The following is a 25,096-nucleotide window of genomic DNA, read 5'->3' on the forward strand; positions in this document are numbered from 1 at the left end:
TGAGGGCCCCGGTGGCGCCCGCGGAAACTCAGCGGCCCGCGGACGGCAGGCGGACGCGTCTCCGGAGTCCGGAGCGGGGACTCTGAGCCCGGAGGGCGTGGGTAGGGGCTGCTGTACCCGTGCCCGGCAGACATGCCTTTGGGCGGGATTTGGGCCAAAAGATAGGAGGCGGGAGCGCCGGAGGGAGCCGGGAGCCGTCCCGCAGGGCGGGCGATCGGGAAGCGGCGGGGAGGGGGGGAGGGTCTGGTCCGAGCAGGTAGCGCCGCTTCGGCAGCCCGGCGAGTTGGCCATCAGTCTTAAAACTGTCAGTTTGGGAGCGCTGCAGGAGAGTCAGGAGGGCTGTGGGAAGGCAAGAGGGGGCCCCCGGGATGCCGGTGGTGAGGGAAGAAAAGAGAGGCCTCGAAAAGCTTGGGGGCACATTTGCGCTCGGGTTCCTGGTCCTTGCAGCCCTCCTGCCTTGAGTGTGGGAGAACACTTTTTTTGTTTTAAGACTCAGCGTGGAGAGAAAGCCTCCGTCCCAGGGGAGGAGAGGCGTCTGCGGGGGGCAGAGACCGCAGCTACCTGCCGGGTGCGCCCCCCGCCCCGGGCACGCAGGCGTTCGTCCCCCCTTTCTCTCCCGCTCCCACCTCCTCATTGGTGCTGGTTTGCAGCGCTCGGCTCCTGCGCCTTCGCTTCGCGTTTGAATCTGGCTCGCCCCTCCGTATTATGTCTGCACTCCGAAGGAAATTTGGGGACGATTACCAGGTAGTGACCACCTCGTCCAGCGGCTCGGGCTTGCAGCCCCAGGGGCCGGGCCAGGGCCCGCAGCAGCAGCTTGTGCCCAAGAAGAAGCGACAGCGGTTCGTGGACAAGAACGGCCGGTGCAATGTCCAGCACGGCAACCTGGGCAGTGAGACGAGCCGCTACCTCTCGGACCTCTTCACCACCCTGGTGGACCTCAAGTGGCGCTGGAACCTCTTCATCTTCATTCTCACCTACACCGTGGCCTGGCTCTTCATGGCGTCCATGTGGTGGGTGATTGCCTACACTCGGGGCGACCTGAACAAAGCCCACGTCGGCAACTACACGCCCTGCGTGGCCAACGTCTATAACTTCCCTTCGGCCTTCCTCTTCTTCATCGAGACCGAGGCCACCATCGGCTATGGCTACCGCTACATCACCGACAAGTGCCCCGAGGGCATCATCCTCTTCCTCTTCCAGTCCATTCTCGGCTCCATCGTGGACGCCTTCCTCATAGGCTGCATGTTCATCAAGATGTCCCAGCCCAAGAAGCGCGCGGAGACCCTGATGTTTAGCGAGCACGCGGTGATCTCTATGAGGGACGGAAAACTCACGCTCATGTTCCGAGTGGGCAACCTGCGCAACAGCCATATGGTCTCCGCGCAGATACGCTGTAAGCTGCTCAAAGTAAGTGCTACCCGCCCCCTCCCCACCTGGCGACCGCCAGCCCTCAAACCTGGGAATTAACTCACCTGAGAGCCACCCTCAGGCTCCTAGGCTTGCCTAAAGCCACAGGTAAACTTCCTTGTTTGGGAGCTGGGGAGGGCGTGGAGGACTGGGCAAAGAGAGTACAACTGACAGTTCTGTTCTTTTCCCACCCACTCTCGTGCTCTTATTTATTTTATTTTATTCTTATTTATATTCGTCGGATGTATTTGTGTCACTTTCTGGACTAGTAACGCCAGCGGAGTGGTGTTGGCTCCTGGACCGCTGAGGTACACGAGTGCCCTATTCTCCTTCCTACCCTTGCTGCTTTGCTCTTTGGAGAGCTTTTGAGTTGTTGTCAATAGGCTACTCCAGTAAACTTGAAGTATTAAAACTGAACAGCTTTTAGTTTGAAGAAAAAGGTGCTGAAATTGCTTTAATTTTCACTTAGGGCTTTTCTTTCTTTTTTTTTTAATTTCTTTTTTTCCCCCTAGTAGTATTTAGCAGGTGGATTATTCCTTCAGACCCAAGAACATTTATTCTAACTCTATCTGTGGTCATCTTTTTTAACAAGTACACAGACCAGAGAAGCAGTTTATAAAGTGGAAAAACAACACCTGGTTGTTTTCAAGTTTTATTTTTACCAAATATTTTCCTAGAGAAATATTCTGTGAAAGCGTGAGTGCTTTTCCTGTAGAGTCTCTTATTAATTTTATTCTTAATTGCCGGTTTGTATGAAGCCTTTGTCAATTACAGATTTCACTTGAAGCTTTTCAGCATCCATTAAATAAGATTGCTTCCTACCATCAGCAGTGTAAATGCTAAAAGAAATTGCTCATGGAGTGATTATTAAAGCAAGGTCCATCTAGTCGTTAGAGGGCACCACTACAAACAAGAAGAGAAGCCCACTCTAATCACTCATCCAATTAGAGTCTAGGAATGAGGGATATGAGCCCAGTTCTCTATGTGTTCTTTACAATCCATCTTTTTGAGGGATTTGCCTTAGTTTTCAAATGTTCATAAATTGAAAAGATGACCTCAATACAGTCTTAAAAATTTATCTGAGATTGCATGGAAGAACCATAGCCCCATTCAGAACTTAGCATTAATAAAATGAAAACCTGAAATATTTAAGTTGAGATTTTGCCTTTGAGATTTCAATTTTACTCTACAGGTCCTCTATCGTTTTACACAGCCTCAGTTTATATGGTAGTTAAAAGTGGTCCAATGTGCTTTAAAAAAAATTTGTCTCTTGTGTCATTTTCATTACTCATTTACAAGGTCTTACCCTAATTATTCTTGACCATCTTGCTCAGTATAGTGTTGGACTTAAAGCAGCTCAGTTGTCCTGTCACTCCACATCATATGCATATTTACTATGCTACAGACAGTAAACAAACTAATTGTGTATAGCTTACTGGAAAATTTTCAACCTGGTTCTGCTGTATATGTTAATTAAGATAATGGTGAATACATAATTTGAGTAGATCATATTCTTTATAATTAACTCCAATGGGCTGCATGTAATTTTTTTTTAATTTAACTTAGTATCATGCTATGGACCACATTTGAACTGAGTTGTTTGGATCAGGCTAAACATGTTGTAGACATGTTTGTTGCAGGGGTGTTTGTTGTATGTGCCTATTTCTATGAATAGAACAAGATATATAACTCTCTTTTTAGGTTAGGCCTACCAGCAACACTTTGTAAATGTAGTGCAAAAGTCTCTGTCGTGGAATCCATGTTCATGTGTCACTTTGAGATTGTTACTGAAGAGTAGTTTATCATCTTGATTGGTGTATTGGAAACTTAAAATTAGACTTTAAAGGTCAGTTATTGCTGTTCTCTAGTTTTTCAAACATATAAATACGTTTATTAAAACAAATATCTTTTTGAGGAAACATATTTAGATGTTTTTAGACTATCAAATTTTATTTTAACAAAATCAGAAATAATTAGAATTAATCTACACAGTAGGTTCTTGTTTTTGTTTTTGTTTTTTTACAAAGTTGTAGTGAATCTGAAGCACCCAGTGTCTACAGTGGTTCAGGACACTGATAGTGATTTTTATGCAAGTATCACATATACCACAAGGAGTGTCCTGATCAAACAAAAAAAAAGATTTCTACTGTTGGCAAACTTGGAGCAAGGTGCTATATTAACACAAGGTGATAAAAACATCTAATTAAAGCAATATGTATAATGTTCTTATAAAATTTTTTACTTTTGATTTGTTGGGAAGATGTCAGTGCTAAAAGTAAAAATAATTGGCATGTGGAGTCAATTTATATTTAAACAAAATTATGGTGAAATTCTGTCCTGCTTTTTTTGTGAGGGGAGAGGGTTGATCAGTGGCAGCTCTTCATCCAACCAGTTACTGTAGTTTGCTTGAAGTTGATTTGTCCTGTAGCCATGGTGATTAAAATGAATTCTCATAGCTCTTGTCATTTCCTTAGACTTCATTTAAAAGGAGCCATGTTTTATTAGGAAACTAATAACATTCGGCAAAATCAGAGGGAAGATTTGCCTTTAATAAGTGACTCTCATTTTCTTTTAGGGACTGAGATGAAGTGATCCAAAACAGCCAGTTATATTTTTAAAGAGAAGCTATACCAAGATCTTAAAGTAGTAATATTTTGATATTGGTCTTATACATCCTTACTAAATATTATTACACATATTCAGTTTCTTCTCTTAACTCATGTTTGACATTTTAAATGTAAAATTTATGTATCTTTAATACAGAGAAATACATAGAATTTTAAGGCAACAAAACCATAATATTTAATAATAGTAATTACAGTCTATATGAGTTCTTCCTATTACCTAATTTAATTTCATTTATATTTTTCTATTGCTGTTTTCTTATTTGCTGACTAAAAGCTTATTTATCAGTATTACTATAAGAATTATATTTGATGATTTAAAGCACTTCTATTCTTGTAAAGAATAGAAAAATAAGAACATGCATATGACTTTCTAATCCTGGCTACTGTGAAGTTTTCTGTGCATTTTTTTTTTTTTGAATTCTGTGTCTTGATGGAAGTTTTTCTCTTATAACTTCTCTAATTTTTAATTGTTGTTAACTTATATGAAAGCAAATTTTATTTCAACTCTATTCCCATCTTCCAAGCTTGCAAATACTGAAATTTATTTCAATATTTAATTATAGATCTTCCAACTTTATGCTTGGATCAATCAGTCCTTTTTAACTTAGAAAAAAGAAAGCAGATTAAATAAAAATTTAAGAATATAATTGGAAGTTATTCTTTAAAATTTATAATGTTATTATGAATATAGCTCTAGAAAGCTCTTTTAAGATGAATGTTCTTTCTCTTTTCCTCTTTTCATCCCCATGAAGACGTTTTATTTGAATTTAATTTTTTTAACCTAAAATATAGGAACTAATGAATAGCAAGGTCATGTTAAGTTAATATGACATCCAGTTTAAAATTTTAATAAAAATGCTTGGATTAAGGAGTTGAGACTAATGGTTGATACATTGGACCCTGTAATTCAGTGTTGGGTTTAAAGGATTTGGAAATCTCACTCTCTCCTACAAATCTAATACTAATGGTTGACTGGCCTAGACTTCCATCTTATTAGGGAAAGATTTAAACTTTTTGATGCATTATTCAAGAATTTGCACACTTATTATCCAAAAACCATCCCAGTTACATGTATACATATGTGTGTGTATATATATATGTAGACACTCAGTCAAACCTTATTTACATAAAGTAAACATAAAATCAGTTATTGTTAGACATATATTTTGAAATTAAGAGGTAAGGTTAAATTTTTCTTATGGAAGTATAATTTTATATCTTCATATTTTTATTCATGGCATATAGTCATCATCTTCCTTTCCTAGGATGTCAGCTATGCAACCCTTAACTTTCACCTAATGAAAGGTAATGATGCCCAGTTATCTTCTAATATATCACATACATTATTTTTATACTCATCTTTTCTATTCTCCATTTATATGGATACTCAGAATTGAATGCTATCTAGTTTCCTCATATGAATGTGATCCAGTGCAGATGCAATAAAAAACAAAATTGCATCTGCAAAACTAACAAGCTCATCATTTTTTTCATATATCTTAATATTTTGTTAATCTTTTAACCGCAGTGATTCCTGGACCACTTGATTCCTGATTTTTTTCATATATTTATTAGTTTGCCTTCATTCCATACCTTGCACTTTAATGCAATTATGGTTTTGACTCTATATGACCCTATTCTGTATGACTGACTCTTTTCTCCAATTGGTCTTGGTCAATTTGCACTTTAGTTTTAATCTTGAGATCATTAGTTATCTCCTTTAAAAAATTAATTCACAAGTGAATATCTATTAAAAAACTTTTCTTCTGAACATCGTACAAGTGGTTAGTAAAAAGATTCAAGGAGTCTAAGACTGAGTACCCCAGAACTCTTGGGGCTAGATCTTATAATGGTCAGTGAGTGTTTTTAGGTGGGTTTATTATGTCTTTAAAAAAGAAAGTACAGTTTCTATGGAGTCTAGCTTTGCCTTCTCTGACACAAGTACAGTAATTCTGTAATAGGTATAGAACTTGGGTTCTTTTTAAAGACTATAATTACTATTCTTCTTTTAAATAGTAGTAATATGTTGTTTTGTTTGTTTTTTTATTTTTAATATGGTTCCTGAAAAGGACAGGGTGGCTTGTGCTCAGGGGAATACAGTGTGAACAGAAATAGGGACATAAAGACCCAAAAATAAACAGTAGTAGGTAAGAACAAATGATGAAGAGAAGCAGGAAAAAGCACTTGATGGATTTGAGGGTGTTTGTTTGCTGAGTAGGAGGGGAATGTGCAAGTAGGGTTACAAATCCTGTCCACAGTTATTATTATAAATTCCATAAAAAGTCCTCAAGGAATTATAAAGCTGTTCTTTCATTTAAATAGTATAGAAGCCTCACAAAATTTATTACAGGATAAATTACATTCCATCTATAAGTTACTTTCTTTTCATAAAAGTGAACATATTTTTATGGGATAATTGGCTTAGCATTAAAAATCTTTATTTTAGCCTTGATCTTGGTCATATTTTTTTCCACCTGTGTATTGATGGAATTTCAAACTTAAGGAGTCAAAAGAGGGGAGTTCCCTGGTGGCGCAGTGGTTAAGAATCCTCTTGCCAATGCAGGGGACACAGGTTCAAGCCCTGGTCCAGGACGATCCCACATGCCGTAGAGCAACTAAGCCCATGCACCACAACTACTGAGCCTGCACTCTAGAGCCCATGAGCCACAATTACTGAGCCTGCGTGCCACAACTACTGAAGCCTGCGTGTCTAGAGCTCATGCTCTGCAACAAGAGAAGCCACTGCAACGAGAAGTCCATGCACCGCACCGAGGAGTAGCCCCCGCTCGCCGCAACTAGAGAAAGCCCGTGCACAGCAACGAAGACCCAAAGCAGCCAAAAATAAATAAATAAAATAAATAAATTTATAAGAAGTCAAAAGAAATGTACAACTGTAGACAGTCCAGATGAAATTCTAGGTCCACACTTTCTTCTACCTGACTTTAATTTTGGTCTGAGTCCCAAAATCATTGCCAGAAATGCTTTGAGTCACAAGGCATTGTTGTTCTTTATACTGGTACCTGCTTTTGGCTCATTTCCAAATTTTAGATTCCATGTAGTACTCTGACCTCATTGCATGTAATTTTATTTCTGACTTCAGCATATATTCAACACACACACACACTGCACATTTAAAGAGGAGAAGTGACATTACAGATAAAATGGTGGGGAGGTGGTAGGCAAGAAGGGCTGCCCTCTCTGTCTTCAACTATGTTTTCCTTTCTGGACCACTGGCCCTCATTACCTTTTCCAGTAGGTACGTGTGAAAAGTGGTGGTGGTGGGGGGGGGGGGTGGATCAAGCCTTAGAATATTATAGAAGTACATCTCAAGAGTCAGATGTTAGAGATTAAATTTTTTTTTTTTTTAAATTCCCCTAGCTTCCCTTCGAGCTAGGAAAGAGCACAATGGCTATAATTAGAACACAATAATGGGTTGGAGAGATGGGAGAAAGGCAGCAAAGAGATTGATTGTATTGGTGAAGTGTGTCCCTGCTGAATGAATGTGGGCAACTGATCACAAATATCCCAGAAGGAGGATGGCGAAATGTGGATCTCCTTATGCCAAGGGCAGTTCTAAATGTGTATCCAGAGCGGGGTGTGTGTGTGTGTGTGTGTGTGTGTGTGTGTGTGTGTGTGTCTTTGTCTTTGGATACATACGCTACAGTCCTTTATTTGTAATAAGAAAGCTGTCTGTCTGTAAAGTACATGATGATAATAATCCCTTCTAGGCATCTGTGACTTTTGATTCCCTTTCCACCTGTAGTCAGAAGTTGTAATTTATTATCTTGCAGGCCTTTTTGGACTCTCAGGGAGTTCAAAGTCATTTGACATTAGCTGCTTCTTTGAAATTAGTACATGTAACTATAAAATGAGGCACAAACCTTAAGTTCTAGACATATATCCATGTGGCATATAATTAAAGTGTGTGTAATAGAAATACTACATTTCAATAGCAATATTTTTATTACAAAGAATAACTTAGAAATTATTGCCAAAATCTAAATTGCACACAATCATTTCAAAAAATCCAGGAGGTTCTACTTATAATGTTTTTGGACACTAAATTTAAACAAACTTTATGCCTTAGAGTTCCTTGAGTTTTGTCTTAACTCTCAGAATTTCCTATAATGCAACCAACCAGAAAGTCTTTAAAATGGCAGAAAAATCTTTATTTCCTTCCCCAAAATATTTCATACAATTGATAATAAAAGTTGTATGTTAAGTTATTCTCAAGTGCTAGTGTTTTCAAATTATGTTCTAAATTTTTAAGAATTACCAATTTTCCATGAACTGTTTTCCCTTCCACCTTTTCCCCACTTATTTATTCAATAGTTTCAAGATTTTAAATGATTATTTCATCAAGTAAAGTCAACCTTAGAAATTTTAATAATTTATTGTAGCACTCTTCACCTTAAGCAATTGTTTAGAATTGTTGTTGATCTCGACTGTATCTATTTACATATTATCCAGGAAAAGGTCATGGTTCTGTGTTCCCTTTTGGAATTAGGAGGCTTATAGAACAAGAGGAGATAATGTAGACCAGGGACAAACTGCTCTACTAATGAAAGATTTCTTCTTTTATCATAATTCTTAAGATGACATAATAAATAAAGGTTAAATTGGTTTTTACCTACATTTTTTATGCCTATTATCAAAATTTCTGGGTGAAATATGGTAATTGGTATCTAAATAAGAGAACTAGAAATGGATGAAATATCATTGCTACTGATTTATTACATACTCAAGGTACAGATCACAGTTTAATTTTATAAAGGCACATCCATAACTCCTCTTTTTCCTTTGTATCTTTTATGTATGTGTTACAGTTCCTTGAACAAAAGTTCTCTAACTCCACTTATACCAGTTGAGAGAGTATAACTTACATATGCTTCTTTTCCCCCCTTGCTCCAGAAAAATCTCTGGAATTGCCCCAGAATTAGAAAAGCCTAGATTAGAATTCCTTGTAAACCTAGAGTAGAATGTGCATGCTTCTGCAAATGTATTTGGTAGAGATATGTCAGGTTCTGGGACATCCTATTTGCCTGAGTATTGATAAGATAACCTTGCTCTGCCCAGGAGCTCAGACTTCAAACAATTCCAGTGCTCCAGGCACCTGCCAAACACCCTTTCTTCCTCTAAACAGAAAAGCTTTCTCTTTAATTCACAGTGAGTAATAGGCTTCCCAGTCTATTACAGAGTCAGAGAAACAAACAAAAATCAGGGAGGTAAGCATATTGATAGTTGAAATATCTGTTGGCCTAACAAAAAGGAAGAAGACGTGAAAGATAAAATTGTGGATGTATGTAGTACCTCAGTGTCATTTAAAGTAAGATTAAATTTATCCACTGGAAAATAATTTTTAGTGAATAAGTAGGGAATTTCACTTATCGGAAAAAAGATGTAAGTGTGGAAAACATCTTTCAAAGAAATGAAGTATTATTTTCCCCATAGTATCACAAAATAGGTGCAGTTGTCAACTTTGTTTCTGCCAAGACTTGGATAGGATATAAAGCATTTGGGAAGGGGTATAGGCATAATTTTGAGTATATGGAACACATTTTTAAAATCGAAAGATAACGTGGAATCTGGAACGTTATGGACGTTAATGGAACAGATTCATGCATATTTAAGTCTCAATTACCTACATATGAATTAACTGCTTTGCTAAAAATAAAATATTTCTTATTCTAGGTTGGCATTCTCCTGATAGCCTATCTGTTTCTAGGCCACTTCTTTTTCATGGGTTATTGAATGAGCAGAGAATATAGAAGCTAATGGCTACTCTAAGAATGAGGTGCAAGTATAAATAACAAATATATAAGTAAGGGAGATGAATTTTAGCCTTGGCGTACGTATATAAAAATTAGAAAAATATATCTTCTTTGGGGGAAATTATTTTAAAATAAATGGGAAACTGAGTTTAAAAATTATGTTTGTGAATATTTTTATTTCATGCAGAAAAAGCAGAGCTTAGAATAGTTGGTAAAATGACCCAAATTCTGATCATTAATTATAAATGTCAGAATACCACCTTGTGTTTATATAGCACCTGTTTCTTAGTAGGTGAGAGAACAATGACCCAGGATTTTTTGTTTTTATTTATTTTTGTTTTGTGTTTGACTTTTATTTTGTTACATTAATCAATACATGTTATACAACTGTGTATTTGCAAAGATGCTGGTCTCATCTGTATTTTACCAATTTGAGAATATATATAGAAAGCTAAATGAATTCTACTGGCTTAGAAATGACTAGTTTTCTCCAACATTGGTTGTTAGAGCTGCTGTTTTTATTTTTGCACCATCAGGTTTTTCCATGTTTTTTTTTTTTCTTGTCAGTAATCATTTTCTTCTTCTTTTTAAATTTTTAATCAACTAGTCATAAGGCAGAGAAGAAAAATAGTCTCAATATTTTCATTGGACTTTTTTTCTACACAAATAAAACTCCTGAGTATCACTAATTACAAAGTAGCCTCTCTAATTGACTAGTTCTGCTTTTGAGACTCTGCAATTGCTGCGGTAACAATTTGCCACCAACTTGGAACTCCTGGTTTTGTTTTGCTGTGGAGAACAGCTTACTAAACCATATTTTTCAGTATTTTCAGGCTCGTTTACAAAGCCAGTGTCTTTCCGGGAACTCTGAAAGTAAGGATTTTGTCTTCAGTCTACCGATTCATTGGACAGACCAGTGTTGCAGAGTCTGTTTTGTTTATTAAATTTGCTTTGCAAAGAGTCTCTTAAAATATATTGGATTCTTCCAAACCCCATTCAACCAGCAGCAAGCCTCCCTCCACCCTGATTTTTTTAACCCAGCTTTTATTTTATCAACATCATCATATAAATATTTGCTTATCATGATCCTTATAAGCAACATATATGAAAAATGAATAGAAAAGAAAGATAAGTTTATTTTCATGGTTTGCTAATTGTTAATAATCGTATTTAATTTTTTTTAGCATGCAAGCAGTTTGTTGAATTAAGCTTTACAGTGATTTATACTGATACTGAGTGCCACTGCCATGTGAAAGTTTTAGTAAACTACAAGTTTGTCTAATACAGAGTTTTTAAACTGCATTTTGATTTAAAGAAATTCAGTTGAGCACAAAGTTTGACTAATTTTACAATTTATAAAATAAATAGAGAAATAACTTTAATGCAGTTTATTACTAGTAGTTCGAAAGCCACTAGTTAACAGCATCTGCCTTTATTTTTATTATGTGAGCTGTTGTGTACATAACATTATTCAATATGATAACATCTTCACTATTCTATTCTAGTTTCTATCTATTTGTTACTTTTCAAAGGTCCTGGAAAAATAAATTATTATGTTTGCTTTGTAATAATGCAATAAATCTGTTTTTAAATTATGATCAACCTTTTTTAGCTTTAACAAACTCCGTAAGAATTGCCTACTTATTTGCTTTGGGAGGAAAAAACATCTGGCGTGTAGTGCATTATCATTTAGTGATTTATGTCAAGCAGTAGCACATATACACTTAGTTCCACAGTTTGTGTTAACAGCCATTGTTGGACCAGGCATTTCTCCAAAGCTCATGAGTTAGGGACTGGTAATTATAGTAAGTCGTGTATTATAAATAATGCATGTATGTTCCGCATGAGCTATGTGGGATTTCGGCCCATTTGCTAGAACATAGCTGCATAATGATTTGTTTGGATTTTGTTGCAGATGATTGATAGTGCAGAATGTTGGCAATGATGTAAATTACTGTTGGGCTGCCTTGCAAATTTCAGTACAAGTGGTGATTTCTTCTCTTTTTCTGTGTGCTTGTCTAGTCTCGGCAGACACCTGAGGGTGAGTTCCTTCCCCTTGATCAACTTGAACTGGATGTAGGTTTTAGTACAGGGGCAGATCAACTTTTTCTTGTTTCCCCCCTCACGATTTGCCACGTGATTGATGCCAAAAGCCCCTTTTATGACCTATCCCAGCGAAGCATGCAAACTGAACAGTTCGAGATTGTCGTCATCCTAGAAGGCATTGTGGAAACAACTGGTGAGTAAAAACATAGATATATCATGACGTTTCTTTATTCCATAATAACATTATATTATATGCACAATACCTATCATGGTTTGGGCTAAACGTCTCAGCTCGCAATAATGAAAGTAATGACTTGTCTGTTATTTCTTTGTAACATTAAGTTGATACTGCTTTGAAAATGAAGATTTACTGTTGTGATGATTGCATTTGTAATGTTAACTCAGAAATACTTACTGCAAAAAAAGAAAGAAAAGGAAACTGAGATGACTCCTAGAAATGATTATGATGTTCTAGTTTAACTGCAGACTTGGATTTCCTATAATCATATATTTTTTAGAAGATTTAAGGTTAAAATAAATTCAGGGTAATTAGTGAGCAACCTGAACTCAGCATGCGTATTCTTGCCTTAGGGATGGTGATTCGGGTGTCATTGACAGAGCTTTAATATGCTACTATATGCAACCTCAGTGGAAAATTCCGTGTGTGTGTGTGTGTGTGTGCGCGCGCGCGCCCGCGGGTGGGCGCGAACCACACTAAAGTAACATTTTAATTTCAAAGTGGGTCAGTAGATTTCCCCAGCTGAACCTTGACCAAAAATTTTTTGAAAAGAAATTTTCCTTTTCGGCTTTGGTATAGCTATGTGCTGTATGTTACTTCTTAAGATGTGATATAGCGTTGCTATGCTGCAATACCCACAGTTTGCTACTGTCTGAGGAGAATAAGGTTGGCAAAGGAAAGAAACAATAAATCAGAGTATATTATTTGGGGCCTAAGCATTGCCAGTTGGTTTGGAACCTGCTGGATGCTTGAGACTAATAATGGAATATTTACATAATTATATCTATCTATCTTGAGTTTTACCCTTGCTACAAGTAGTGAGAGAGCAAGAAATAATTTAGCTTTTAATTTTTTTCTACCAATATCATTCTAATAATCTTAAAGTGCTAGTTATTATGTATAAACTATAGCATTGAAAGTAACATCGGCAATAGCATAGATACAGTCAAGCCTTATATCAAGCCTTACATAATGAAAGAATCTCCCATCTTGATATAAAGCTTTGTCCAAGGGGCAGGGGGAGGCAAGCCACTGTAATCTTATACATCTGTTACATAACACCGATTTGAAATTTGGGCAAGATACTTAATCTCCGTAAACTTTTTTTCTCATCTCTCTAAAAGGAGAATGATATAATAATCACTTTGAAGCGACCTGTTGTATTACTATTATTTTATTATCATTAGTGCTTCAGTTTAAATTTAAGGTTTTTGAGAACAGTGAGTAAAGACTTAATTCATCAATCTATATCTGGGATTTGATTTCTGTGGACAATTTCATGGTTTAAATTCTCCAGTTTTTGAACTTAAAATTGAATTGATGTCATAGTATATTTCTAAAATATCATATATTGATAAATAATGAAACCAATTTATAAAGGCTTCTAGTTCAAGAAATCTTTACATTTAAATTTTAGTTTTTATTTGTCTCGTTTATTGAAGTAAAAATACATTGTTAGAGCTTAAACAGCAGATTTTTTACTGATTTATTTTTAAAGCATATGGTTCTATCTTTGACACAGCTGGTTATAGTTTATTAATTGCTTATTATTATTCTAATCACTGTCATGAGTAAAGTTTCTGTTTCACTTGACAGTCTTAGAAATCTTTCACTAGTTCTATCTATCTATCTATCTATCTATCTATCCATCCATCCATCCATCCAACCATTTTTCCTACTTATCTCTGGTTAGTGTGTATTTCTTAAGAATGAGAACATTTTTCTACAAAATCACAGTGCAATTAAGAAAAAAATCAGGATATTAAACAATGATACAGTACTATTATTTAGCTCATAGTCTACCTTCTCATTTTATCAGTTGTCCTAGTAGTTTCCATCATAGCCCTTTTTCCCTGGCTCATCAATTTAAGGATTATGCCCTCATTTGTTTACTTGTATTCTCAGTAATTTCCATCATAGCCCTTTTTTCCTGGTTCAACATCAGTTTTAGGATTATGCCCTCACTTGTTTACTTGTCTTCTCAGTCTCATGATGAAATAGTTCCTCAACCTTACTTTGTGTTCTTGACCTTGATGTACTTGAAGAGTACAGGCCAGGTATTTTGTAGAATGTCTCTCAATTTGGATTTGTCTGAGGCTTCCTTATTCATTATATATTTTGTTGATTTTTGACTTCTACATAGGCATCTTAAGGGAATATTGAATCAGGTTGTTTTTAAAATACACCTATGTATTCTTGACTTAATTGATGTGTCTTCATCAGATTTCAGAGGATCATGGTTAGTAAATGATATTCTACATAAAGTCATTTGGAGTTTTGTAACATTAAATTATTCATTAGGACTGTAGATTTCATTTTACCATTTTCTGCCCTCTCCCTTTTTTTTTTTTTTTTAATTATGAACTGGCAGAGACTACTTTCCACAGAAAATGTGAAAACTTGACTGGAGACTGAATTTCTTATTTAGAGATTGCCTTTTATGGAGAAAAGATTAAAGCCTGCCTCCTCTTAACCTCTTAACTAAGCCTGTTTTCTAGATTTAGTATAGCAAGAATAACAGCAAAAACATTATGAATAATTTTTAGAATTTATTTTGTGGAAAATGTATCTGACATTTTGTTTGTGTATATGCCCTAACTGATTAAATCACACATTATTCAAACTCTGAAAAATCTGTCTATATTTTCAGACCTCCCTGAGTCTGGTAAAAATAACATAAACATTCTTATGTCCATATGATCATTTAAAGTTATACTGAGATTTATTTAGATTCATTTTTCAGGATGTTTCCTCCTTTATCCTCCCATTCACAATACTTTCTCACAATATTTATTGCTTGGAATAAGACAAATATGATCTTTTGTGATGTTTTGAGACATCAATAATACTATTTTGGCTCCAGTGTTTTTTGTTATACAGGCTTGTGACTAAATGTTAACAATGTAACTTTCCATCATATTTAACATTAAAACACCAAGTTTTTAAATCATTCATTCATTCACTAGACAAATAACTGAATGTATGCTGTGTGCTTGGAAATATTTGAAATACTGGCAATATAGTGGTGACCAAGACAGGCAGAATCCCTTTCCTTATGAAAGTTATATTCTAACTGGAGGAGGAAGACTGCGAAACAAAACAAAAAAATAAATAAGCAAGGTATTATCACATAGTAATGTGTCAGGAATAAAAACCAAAACAAAACAAGGTTATGGAAAAAAGAGTGCATCCCAGGGTTAGGTTGACGGTTAGGAAAGGTCTCTCTGAGAAGGTGACACCTAAGCAGAGACCTGCCTGTCAAGAAGGACCTCCTGGGCCTGTCTGGAGGGAGAACACAGCAGAGGCTGAGAAACAGCTGGTACAAGGGTCCTGAGTCAGGAACCAGCCTGATTGATTCCAGGAACTAAAAGAAGGTGGTGGTGGTTAGAGCAGAGTGAACAATGTGGAGAGTGGGGTGAGGAGAAGTCTGAGAGGTCAGGGGTGGGGTGTGGGTGCACCTCTGCACTACAGATGATTGCATCGCGTCAACAGCGAGTGCTGGGATTCGATTCAAAAGCAAAGCCTGCATTTAAATGCTAGAGTAATAATTTAGTAATCTCAGACTCTATATAACAAAATAAAACACACATTTTTTTCCCCTAGTGGATTGCATGTAGTTTATTTAAAACCCAGTGACCCCAATGCCTAGGGAATGCATAAAACTTTAGACCGTTACCACTTTTCCGTTATTAACAGTACTACCTACACAGTCCCCAGCCCCCAAGACAGGCACATAATTGCTCACTTTGCTGCGGTCCTCTGATGAGAATCTTCTGATCTCATTTAGTTTTTGCTTCTTCCCTTCCTGTAGTCTCAGCAGGAGTGGTAGTGGTGGTGAGGAGAGAGATGAAAAATTAGAAGATTTCTCATTTCCTTGAAAGTTTCAGCTTCCAGCTCAGGACTCACAATAATTACTTTCCCCACTTCCTTGGAAATACTCCTCAGTGATCACGTTCAGGGATTGTTGCCTTCTTTGCTTCCAATGAGTTGGACTTTCACTTCCAACAAGGAACACAACATTTGCCTCTTCATGAATAACCTTTGCTTCTCGGCTCACGTAGCAAATTTCTAAACATAGGTTACCTCTAACTGTTGCTCTCTTTGCTGATTCTCCCGGGAGGGAGAACACTGCTAGAGGCAAACAGCATTGCAGATTTGGCTCATTAGAACCCGATGCTTTCAAACTTCAATCTGCTCTCTGCTGCTATTTGGCAGTCTTCTTAATTGTCTTTTCTGCACTCCCAGGCTCTCTCCCCATGGGATCTATTTTAGACCTTTTCTCTCCTTCCATGCCCCCAGTCCCAGCTGTCCTATCCCTTCCTAGGCCTACTACTCTCCACCTAGTTTATCGAAAAGAATGTGACACTTCAATTTGTATACATTTTTTTTACTCTCCTTATCCTTTTCTCATGGTTATATCCCCTTTTTCTTTGCTGGTGTCTGTGAGGAAAATGTCTTTATTCTTCTCCAAATGCACCTGCTTTATCGTCATGTTTATTACCTGTGACTCAAGCGCCAATACTTACTATACCTAATACCTAAAATCTCTTTGACTCTCTTTGTTCTCAAACGTGTCCAGGTCTTTCTTCATGAAAAACGTAATCCGGTTATTTATTCCTTTATACTCAAGGTTCATTCTGGGATTCAGAGACACCACATTTTCCCTCTCCCTCTTTTTCTGTTTCTTCTAATTTTTATTTTCCAGGTGTTCCTTATACCCTGCATGGCTCCCTCTTCTTGTAAATTTTTCCTGGATCTCTGCCCTTGACTTCTTTCTTCTTGAATCTAGATACTCGATTTTAAAAAATGAACCCACAAAGTATGCACAAGTTCATTATTTCTTTTATCTCAAGCTATGAAATCTCTCACCTGCTGTGGCTTTATATATGCCATCAATTTCCAGGACATTTGTCCACTCGGATGTCACTATTTTAATTCAGAGTCAACTTGTGTAAATACCAAGTAATCATCTTACCCTCAAATTACATCCTCATCTGGAACGTTTGTCCCTATTAATCATGGCTCTTTTGTCGAAGGCCTCCTCCCCTTTCCTTTCTTTTTTATACCCAATTAAGTTGTTCATTCCACAATATTTGTTGAGCACCTATTACAGGCTAAACAGTATTCTAGACCCTGGGGACACATTAGTTAACAAGACACAATTCCTGTTCTTGTGGGTATTTATAATCATATATGGAAATCAGACAGCAAAATGACGAAGTGCCTCATTTAGAGTGTTAGAAAATAAGTGCTATGGAAAAAAAGTAAAGCAAGGCAAGAGGGTTTGGGAGTGTAGGGAAGTCAGAGTAGGCTGCAATGAGAAGGTGACATTTAAGCCCAAGCACAGTATCTTGAGTAAAACAAATCCCTTTGCTTTGAAGGGGATTTCAGGTAGAGGTTGAGCAATTGTAAATGCTCCAAGGGAGCAGGTACCTGGCTTCTGCTCTCTGTTAGTGGTGTCTCTGTAATTCAACTCTTCCTCTGAGAGTTCACATAATAGTACTTCTAAATCACAGTAGTTGTCTCAGGAATGGATTTAGTATCTGCTTACATGCAGATTGTGCACTATTGAATGTTTGCCTGGTGAATGTGCTTACAACACTACTATCATGATATACCTGTGCTCAAAAATCCCTAATGACTGCCAGTCAAAATGCATGTGTTTCTTCCTGAGACAATTAGGTTGCCCTGCTTACTGTAATGTCCATACACTCGTGCTCACTGTTGATTCCCATGTCTGCAATAATACCATTTTCACTACCTAGGATTCACTACCTAGGATAGCATTTCTGTCTTCTCTTACATGGCATAAGAACTGCCATATTTGTTCAGTCTTCCCTGGGCACTTTAGTCCATGTGCTTTCCTTTAATCACTTATTTAAAATACTGTGTTTTACTATGAAGGGGCTATTAAATACATGCTTATTATAGAAAAAATACAAATATGCAAAATAAAAACCTTACTCTTATTTTCAGCTACTATACAGTTAATGTATTGGTCATTAACCTTTCAGGTGTCTGTATTCAGATATATTGTTATATTATGCTACACGTACTGTTTTATAACTTGCTTTATTGTATAATATGTTTTAACATCTTTCGTGTCAAATTACAGTTCTACACCATTCATCTTAATGGCTTTATTGTATGCCAATTATGTATCTATCTTAATTTTTATTACCTATCTCCTGTCTGGAATTTTTAGGCATTTCCTTTTTAATGAGATAAATACTCTATAGTCCATAGTTTTAATTTATTTACCACCAACTTTACTATTTTATATAAATTCCTAAAGATGGAATTCCTAGGTAAAGGGACATATACATCTGTTGGTTTTTAATATCTATTTCAGGGTTGTTATACAGAAAGTTGGTACCAATTGACAACTGGCTATGAAGGTGCCTATTTCCTCATACCCTTGCCAACAATGGATATTATAATTGGTTTCATTTTTGTCTATTTGACATTATTTTATTCTTTTTGATTACTAGCAATGTTGAAATTATGGTATCTATTGGCTATGAATTTTATTTCCTGAATTCTCAGTCACTAGTGCTCATTTTGCTTCCAATTTATTGCTGGCATAAATTGCTTGTATAATTAGCACACTATTTTGAAAAACCCTGTCCCTAGTAGTCTGTCTACTATTATTAAAATAATTTCTTTATATATACATGTATAATTTTTCACATTCATCTCTTATGTGCTTTATTACATCTCCAGATAAACTGTAAACTGCCAAGATTGACTGAGGACTTTGTTTTGAGGCTGTATTTTTTTTTTAATGTATATCCTAGGTTGCAGAAAGTAGTAGATACCAGTAAACACTTCTGATCTGTTTGTTGTTATTTTTAACTGATTTTAATAGAGTTGCTCTCTTTTTATAAGCTCGATTTCTGAGTCATAAATTGTTTTCTTATAGGAAATTGATCAACAAATGCTTGTTGATTATCCATATTATAGTAGGTGTAAGACAGTACAAAGATGATTAAGGAGGAAGTCCACAGTCCAAAGGGAGAAAGAAGTTGAGCTAAATTGAGTGTTAGCAATATGTGGTCAAACAGATGTTATGTCACGCTACAGTATAGGCCCAGAGTAGTGGTCCCGGATGGATTTGTTCTTAAGGAGTCTGAGAAAGCCCCCTGCCCCCCGGCAGAGGACACAGCATGAGGTGAGACAGGAAGGTGAAGGAGAAGGTCATACAGAGGGTAAGGAGAGCTGGGCATTCTGGCCCAAGGAACGGCAAATGAGAATTCATTTTGTTAGAGGAGTCAAACCATTTGGTATGGTCTGAGTAGAGGACAGGCGGAGGGGAATTGGCTGGAGATGAGCCTATCCTTGAGGCATGGTTTGAACCTAATCCTATAAGCGATAAAGCCCTTGAAGGACTTGAAGCAGGAGAATGCCATGATTGTATTTGTAAGATTCAGAGATCCCTCTGGCTGCAGGTGGAGGATGGATTGAGTGGGGCTGAGACTGGAGACAGACCAGGTGTTAGCTGTTACGGTAGGCCAGACCAGAGATAACTGGGTCCTGCATGAAATCGTCTGACTCAGGCAACTATGTGACTGTTGAAAATAATGAAAAAGGCCTCTGGTTCCAAAATAGTTGCTTATAATTAAACAAGAATGGGAAAAGTGCTCCGAGATCCTTCCCATTGAAGTTCCGCTCCCTACTTAGAAGAAGCTGAGACACCCAGAGAAACAAAAAGATAAATTGGGAAAAATAAATAAAACAGCACGAACAAGCCACTAACTCTTCTCCTGACTAGTGAAAAAAACAGTTGGAAATTTCCTAATGAGTAAATCACAGAGCAGAAGCTCAGCTTGTGAATAATTGAGATGTGCCTACAATTTTCCTCTATGAATGATTCTACAATATTTGGCTTTATGAGCTGTAATTAATCATTACACTTTAATGATCCTTCAGAAGATAGTGATCTGGCAAACCCCTAGTGTTACTGCAAATGAGCTAGCTCTCTCCTGACCATTGGAAATTTTATTCATCCTTCCTTATTGCAGGTTCTGAATCATTAGCCTGTGAGCTCCTTGTATCTGTTGTAGTCAGGACCTAAATCAGGGATGTCTTGTTTACTTCTCTGGTTTCCCTATTCCTGCCCAGATTGCTATTACCTTTTAAAGTAATTGCTGGTGTTTCAGAAAACTTACCTTATCAAGTAAAAGTCCATGACCCGTGGATCACTATATATTGGAACCCAAACTACCCTCCTCCAAGTAACTTCTATGATTATATATATTTTTAAATATTTATTATTTCTTAATTGTGTTTTCTTTTCTCTTTTAGAGATACCTTTTCAATAATTTGAGTCAAAATAAAACTCAAATTTTTGAGAAACATAGTTTTTCTATATAAGGCAATTTTTAATGAACAATTCCTAAATAAAATCCTAGTTTATCATTTTCTTTTGATAGCTGTTATAGACGTTTTTCCAGGGACTTTAAAAAATGAATGCCTAAATATTGAGGCATGAAGTAGGATGACCAACTATCTCCATTGACCTGAAACTGAAAGGTTTTCTGGGGCATGAGTCTTTCAGTGTTAAACCAGGAACTCTGAGCAAACTGGGATGGTTAGTCACCCAATTTAGCAGTCAGGAATGTTAGTTAAGCCTTCCTAGATATCTACTTCAATTTAATGGAGAAGTTTGCTTCATTGGTAATGGAATAGGTCTTTTCAAACTGATGATTGGAGTTACTCCACTGTTTTCCACTTTCCACATTCAACATTGAAGCCTCAAAAATACATAAAAAGAATATTTTCACATGTTATTTTCTCTATTATTTTCACTGCTATCTTGTATAGAATATTTAATTCATACAGTCCTTAGCATTTTAGAATGAAGTTTCTCATTTGTTGTGCCGGAGGGTGGTATGGGTAAATTACTGGGGATGAGGTGAGTTGGGGAGGGTTGACACTATATTTGTCACAATCTTGCCTATGGCAGATATGATAAAAGAAGTCAGCAAACCTTGTAGATAATCAAGCTAATTGTTAAATGTAAGCAAGGGGGATTGTAATTGGGGAAAGCAGTTTTGGTTAAGATGTGGCATGATCCAGTGACACAGAACTTCATAGTTTAGACATTAACTAAGTAATTTTCAGAGATTTTCAAGGTGAAGTCCTGGTACTACCTGCATTGGAATCCCATGGGAAGCTTATTAAAATGCTGACTTTGGAGCCTTTGCCTAGACTTACAGTGTTCAAATATCTGATGTTTGTGAATCAGGAAATTTGCATTTGTGATAGGCACCCAGATGATTCTTATTAAGAACATTAAAGTTTGAGAACTACTCAATTTCAGCTAGTGAAGCCACTAATATTTATTGAATTAACTACTCAGCAGAAATATTTTGGACCAATTTAGCATATTGGCATGTGGTAAAAATGAAAGAGAACATAGCTCTTTAAATTTCTGAAGTCTTCAGAGATGAAGCTTGTTTTTTTTTTTAGAATGTGTATGTATTTATTATAAATAATTGGCCTATACAATTATGGAGGCTGGTGAGTCCAAAATCTGTAGTGTGGGCCAGCAGGCTTGATACGCAGGAGAGCTGATGGTGCAGATGAAGTCCGAAGGCATTCTTCTGGAGAATTCTCTGTTGTTCAGCAAGGACACTCTTTTGTTCTATTCAGGCTTCGAATGAGTGGATGAAGCCCACCCACATTATGGAGAGCAATCTGCTTTACCCCAAATTCACTGATTTAACTGTTAAAGAGATAAAGCTTTGTGTCGATTCAGACTGTGCTGATCAATGTAGCCAAATGCAAATTAATGTGGGTGGAAAACGGTGAAAATCAAGAGTATGGATTAGAATGCATTGCTATTCATCATGATAAGGAAGAACAAGATGTGATAGCTATTGTGGAACATTGTGTGAAGATGTAATATAAATACCAAACAAGGATGTTAGTGCCACTCACTGCTGGAGAGAATTCTGATCATTGAAATCACTACACATGGATTTGACCAGAACACTGCATGCATGTATTTACCGTTTCATAGAGGGATTATCATTATGCTTAGTGCAAAGTTCAGAAGGACAATTTTTTTCATAATTTTACACTAAGACTACTGCTGGCTATTAGTCATTAAAGCTAAACTATTTGAGGGCTTTGTTTTCTGGGGTAAGTATTGTGGAGATTGCAGAGATTAAAGAGAAATATGCTTTTAATAGGAAATGGATAATGAGTAAGATTTGAGATCCAGATAGAGTGAGTTTATCTTGACAAGTAAGGATTCTAGACCCACTTTGCATTGCTTCACTTTGATTAGTTACTACTTTGTTCTAGGCTCTATTTGAAAAAGAGCTAAGATCAGTGACCCATTCAGCTCATAGAGGAGAGCTCAGAACTGCAATTCAAGTGGGAAGTCATGGCTGCCATTGTTATTGTTGCAGTTGAAAATGAATGTTGAATAAAATAAAAATATATGAAGTTATTTTATAAACTGTGGCATTTTAATATTTATTAATGATGGTAACAAAGTGCCATTACAAGATTGAGAAGCTCTCAGCATGGGGCAGGGGAGGAAGGAAGACGATTAATTCTTTGTTGTCCAAGGATGACTTACCTTTGTAACCTACATTGTGTTGGTTATAGGTGGGGTGTATTTGCTGAATGTCTTGTGCCAACAATATACTCATGAGCCTGAAAGTAGCTCTAGTTATGATCATTCCTGCTGCCTAGTTCAAAGAAGAGTGATGTCTAGACTATTTCAGAGGGATGATTAAGATCTTAAAGGCTTTTGACGAAAGAGCATCTTAGTCTTCCTAAATTACTGTCAAGCAAACTTTTCGTACACCTGTAAATAATTTTTAATTTAATTTAGGCCTTTTATTTTATTTTGTTTAATTTTATTTTTATTTTAGATTTCTTGTCATTTAAGTTGGAAAATGTCCTGATGTTAGTTTTCAAAGCCCTATTTAGGCACATGTAGCATATCTACAACTCTGTAGCATATCTCAACATTTAGATACAGGTAAAATCCGAGTCCATGAGAGGAGAACTTTCTTCCAAATACACATAATATGAGGGGATAACTTTGGGAAGTGAAGAGCGCAGGGTGCTTTGATGATTATAGAACGTTTCGACCTTAGGAACTGAGTGTATGTCTGTGTATAAGCTCCCAGCACTTTTTTTTAGTACTTTTTCGGTGCTAAGGGTTTACTTTCTGACTCATGCTCCTGATTCAGCAGTTCCCCAGAAATGGCTCCAATCCTTCCGTATTTGGCAGCACTACTTAGAGAATACAGAGAGAAAATGATGTAGCCTCTTTGTATGTGTGTATTTATTCAGATTAGCATTATCGGTTCCAAAAATGTTTTAACATGTGTTATCTGTTTCTTTCTGGTTTTGCTTTGCACTACATTTCTCCCAGTGGCTCTTTTCAAATATGCTTCATTACCCTCCATTTTAATTTGTATACATTAAATGCAAAGGTTTGTTAAGCTTATTTGGATTATTCTCTTCATTTAGTTAAGGGTTTAACATTTTATAGCCTGTAAATTACAAAATGGTAGTGACTCACCATAATCCCTTATCAAAACGTTTCAGAGCCTTAAGTTTTTAAGGCCAATTTGCTGAAATCGAGGACAGACTTTGGTCTTGAACTTTCAATGTCTCTCTTATGCAATACACTGATGGTCTATTGCTTTTTATTCAGTTATTTACTATTGTTTAAATTCAGTCTAACAAGCTGAATTTTGCTTATCTTTTAAATGTGTCTAAAACCTTACTAAAGAAGGGACCTAACATTTACAGAGTGCCCTCCTATACTCCAGGTTCTACTAGACCAGTACTACAGATATCAGTTAAAATACTGTACCTTATTTGAACTGATCATTTAATCATATCTGCCCAATATGATGTCTTCCCTGGCTTGGATATGCTTGGTTAAATCTAATATGCTATTTTCAGCTTCAAAGAAACATATTTCTTCCTTTTCTTTACACAAGAAGCCATAATATTATCAGAACCAGAGAAAGTTGAGAGGAAGAAAAAAAAGGCACATTTATGATTTTTAAAACTTAGCTGTCACCTAATTAAATAGTAGAATTGGAATGATAGTATTATAAAGATAAAGTGCACCTTAGTGATAATCTAGTTAAATCGGAAATGGAAACTCTGATTCAGTGAGGTAAAACAACTTGCCCATCTTTTCAGAACCAGTTGGTGGAAGAGTCTGGAATATATTTTTGCACTTTGACTCACTGTGGCATTCTTCTCATCACCAACAATGATTCACTTATCTAAATGCAATTCTTGCTTACCTTCTTCAAAATAATTTATAATGATGGAGATTATATTTTTTTGAAACATGTCAAGGATTTTCTCCCTATTACCAGAGTTTAAATTTTAGATCAGATCAGCTAGTTGCCTAGCTGAGTAGAGGGGAAGGCCAGTCAAGAGATATATGCCTGGGCTTCCCTGGTGGCGCAGTGGTTGAGAGTCCGCCTGCCGATGCAGGGTACATGGGTTCGTGCCCTGGTCCGGGAAGATCCCACATGCCGCAGAGCGGCTGGGCCCGTGAGCCACGGCCGCTGAGCCTGCGCGTCCGGAGCCTGTGCTCCGCAACGGGAGAGGCCACAACAGTGAGAGGCCCGCGTACCGCAAAAAAAAAAAAAAGAGAGATATGCCTTATAAATAGGCCTGGTCTTAAACAACATTGCAAAGTCCTTTTTTTGGCTAAATACGATACAGCTGGTAGTTATTGAGATCATCATATTTTTTGACAACTATATATTAAGCAACCTCTGTATTTCAAGCAGTGTTCCAGGCACTGGGTACACAGTGATGAATAAGAAAGTCTGAGGGCCGCAGCCAGCAAAACTCATGATCCAGTGAGAGATAACACTTACCCAGGCAGTGGGAGTAATGTAAATTGGGAAATAAACCATGTTAGTGGGAGATGTGTAAAGACCACAACCTATGGTTAGAAAGGATAAGGGAGTTAGCTAGGCCAAGAGGGGTGGAAAGAGTATTATTGG

At 36.9% G+C, this 25,096-nt stretch overlaps 1 protein-coding gene across 1 annotated transcript in view; it reads left to right on the top strand.

Annotated features, from left to right (window-relative positions):
- The first annotated feature begins 578 nt into the window (after window positions 1-578).
- The window catches only part of KCNJ3 (potassium inwardly rectifying channel subfamily J member 3), a 156,776-nt gene continuing 132,258 nt past the window's right edge, over window positions 579-25,096 (top strand). Inside the window, exons 1-2 of the mRNA XM_079923460.1 lie at window positions 579-1,407; window positions 11,828-12,044. Of these exons, the coding sequence (XP_079779586.1) occupies window positions 706-1,407; window positions 11,828-12,044 (919 nt within the window). The 5' untranslated portion in view covers window positions 579-705. The remainder of the gene's footprint in view (window positions 1,408-11,827; window positions 12,045-25,096) is intronic.

The sequence above is a fragment of the Stenella coeruleoalba genome (assembly GCF_951394435.1).
Source record: "Stenella coeruleoalba genome assembly, chromosome: 6".
Taxonomy (NCBI): domain Eukaryota; kingdom Metazoa; phylum Chordata; class Mammalia; order Artiodactyla; family Delphinidae; genus Stenella; species Stenella coeruleoalba.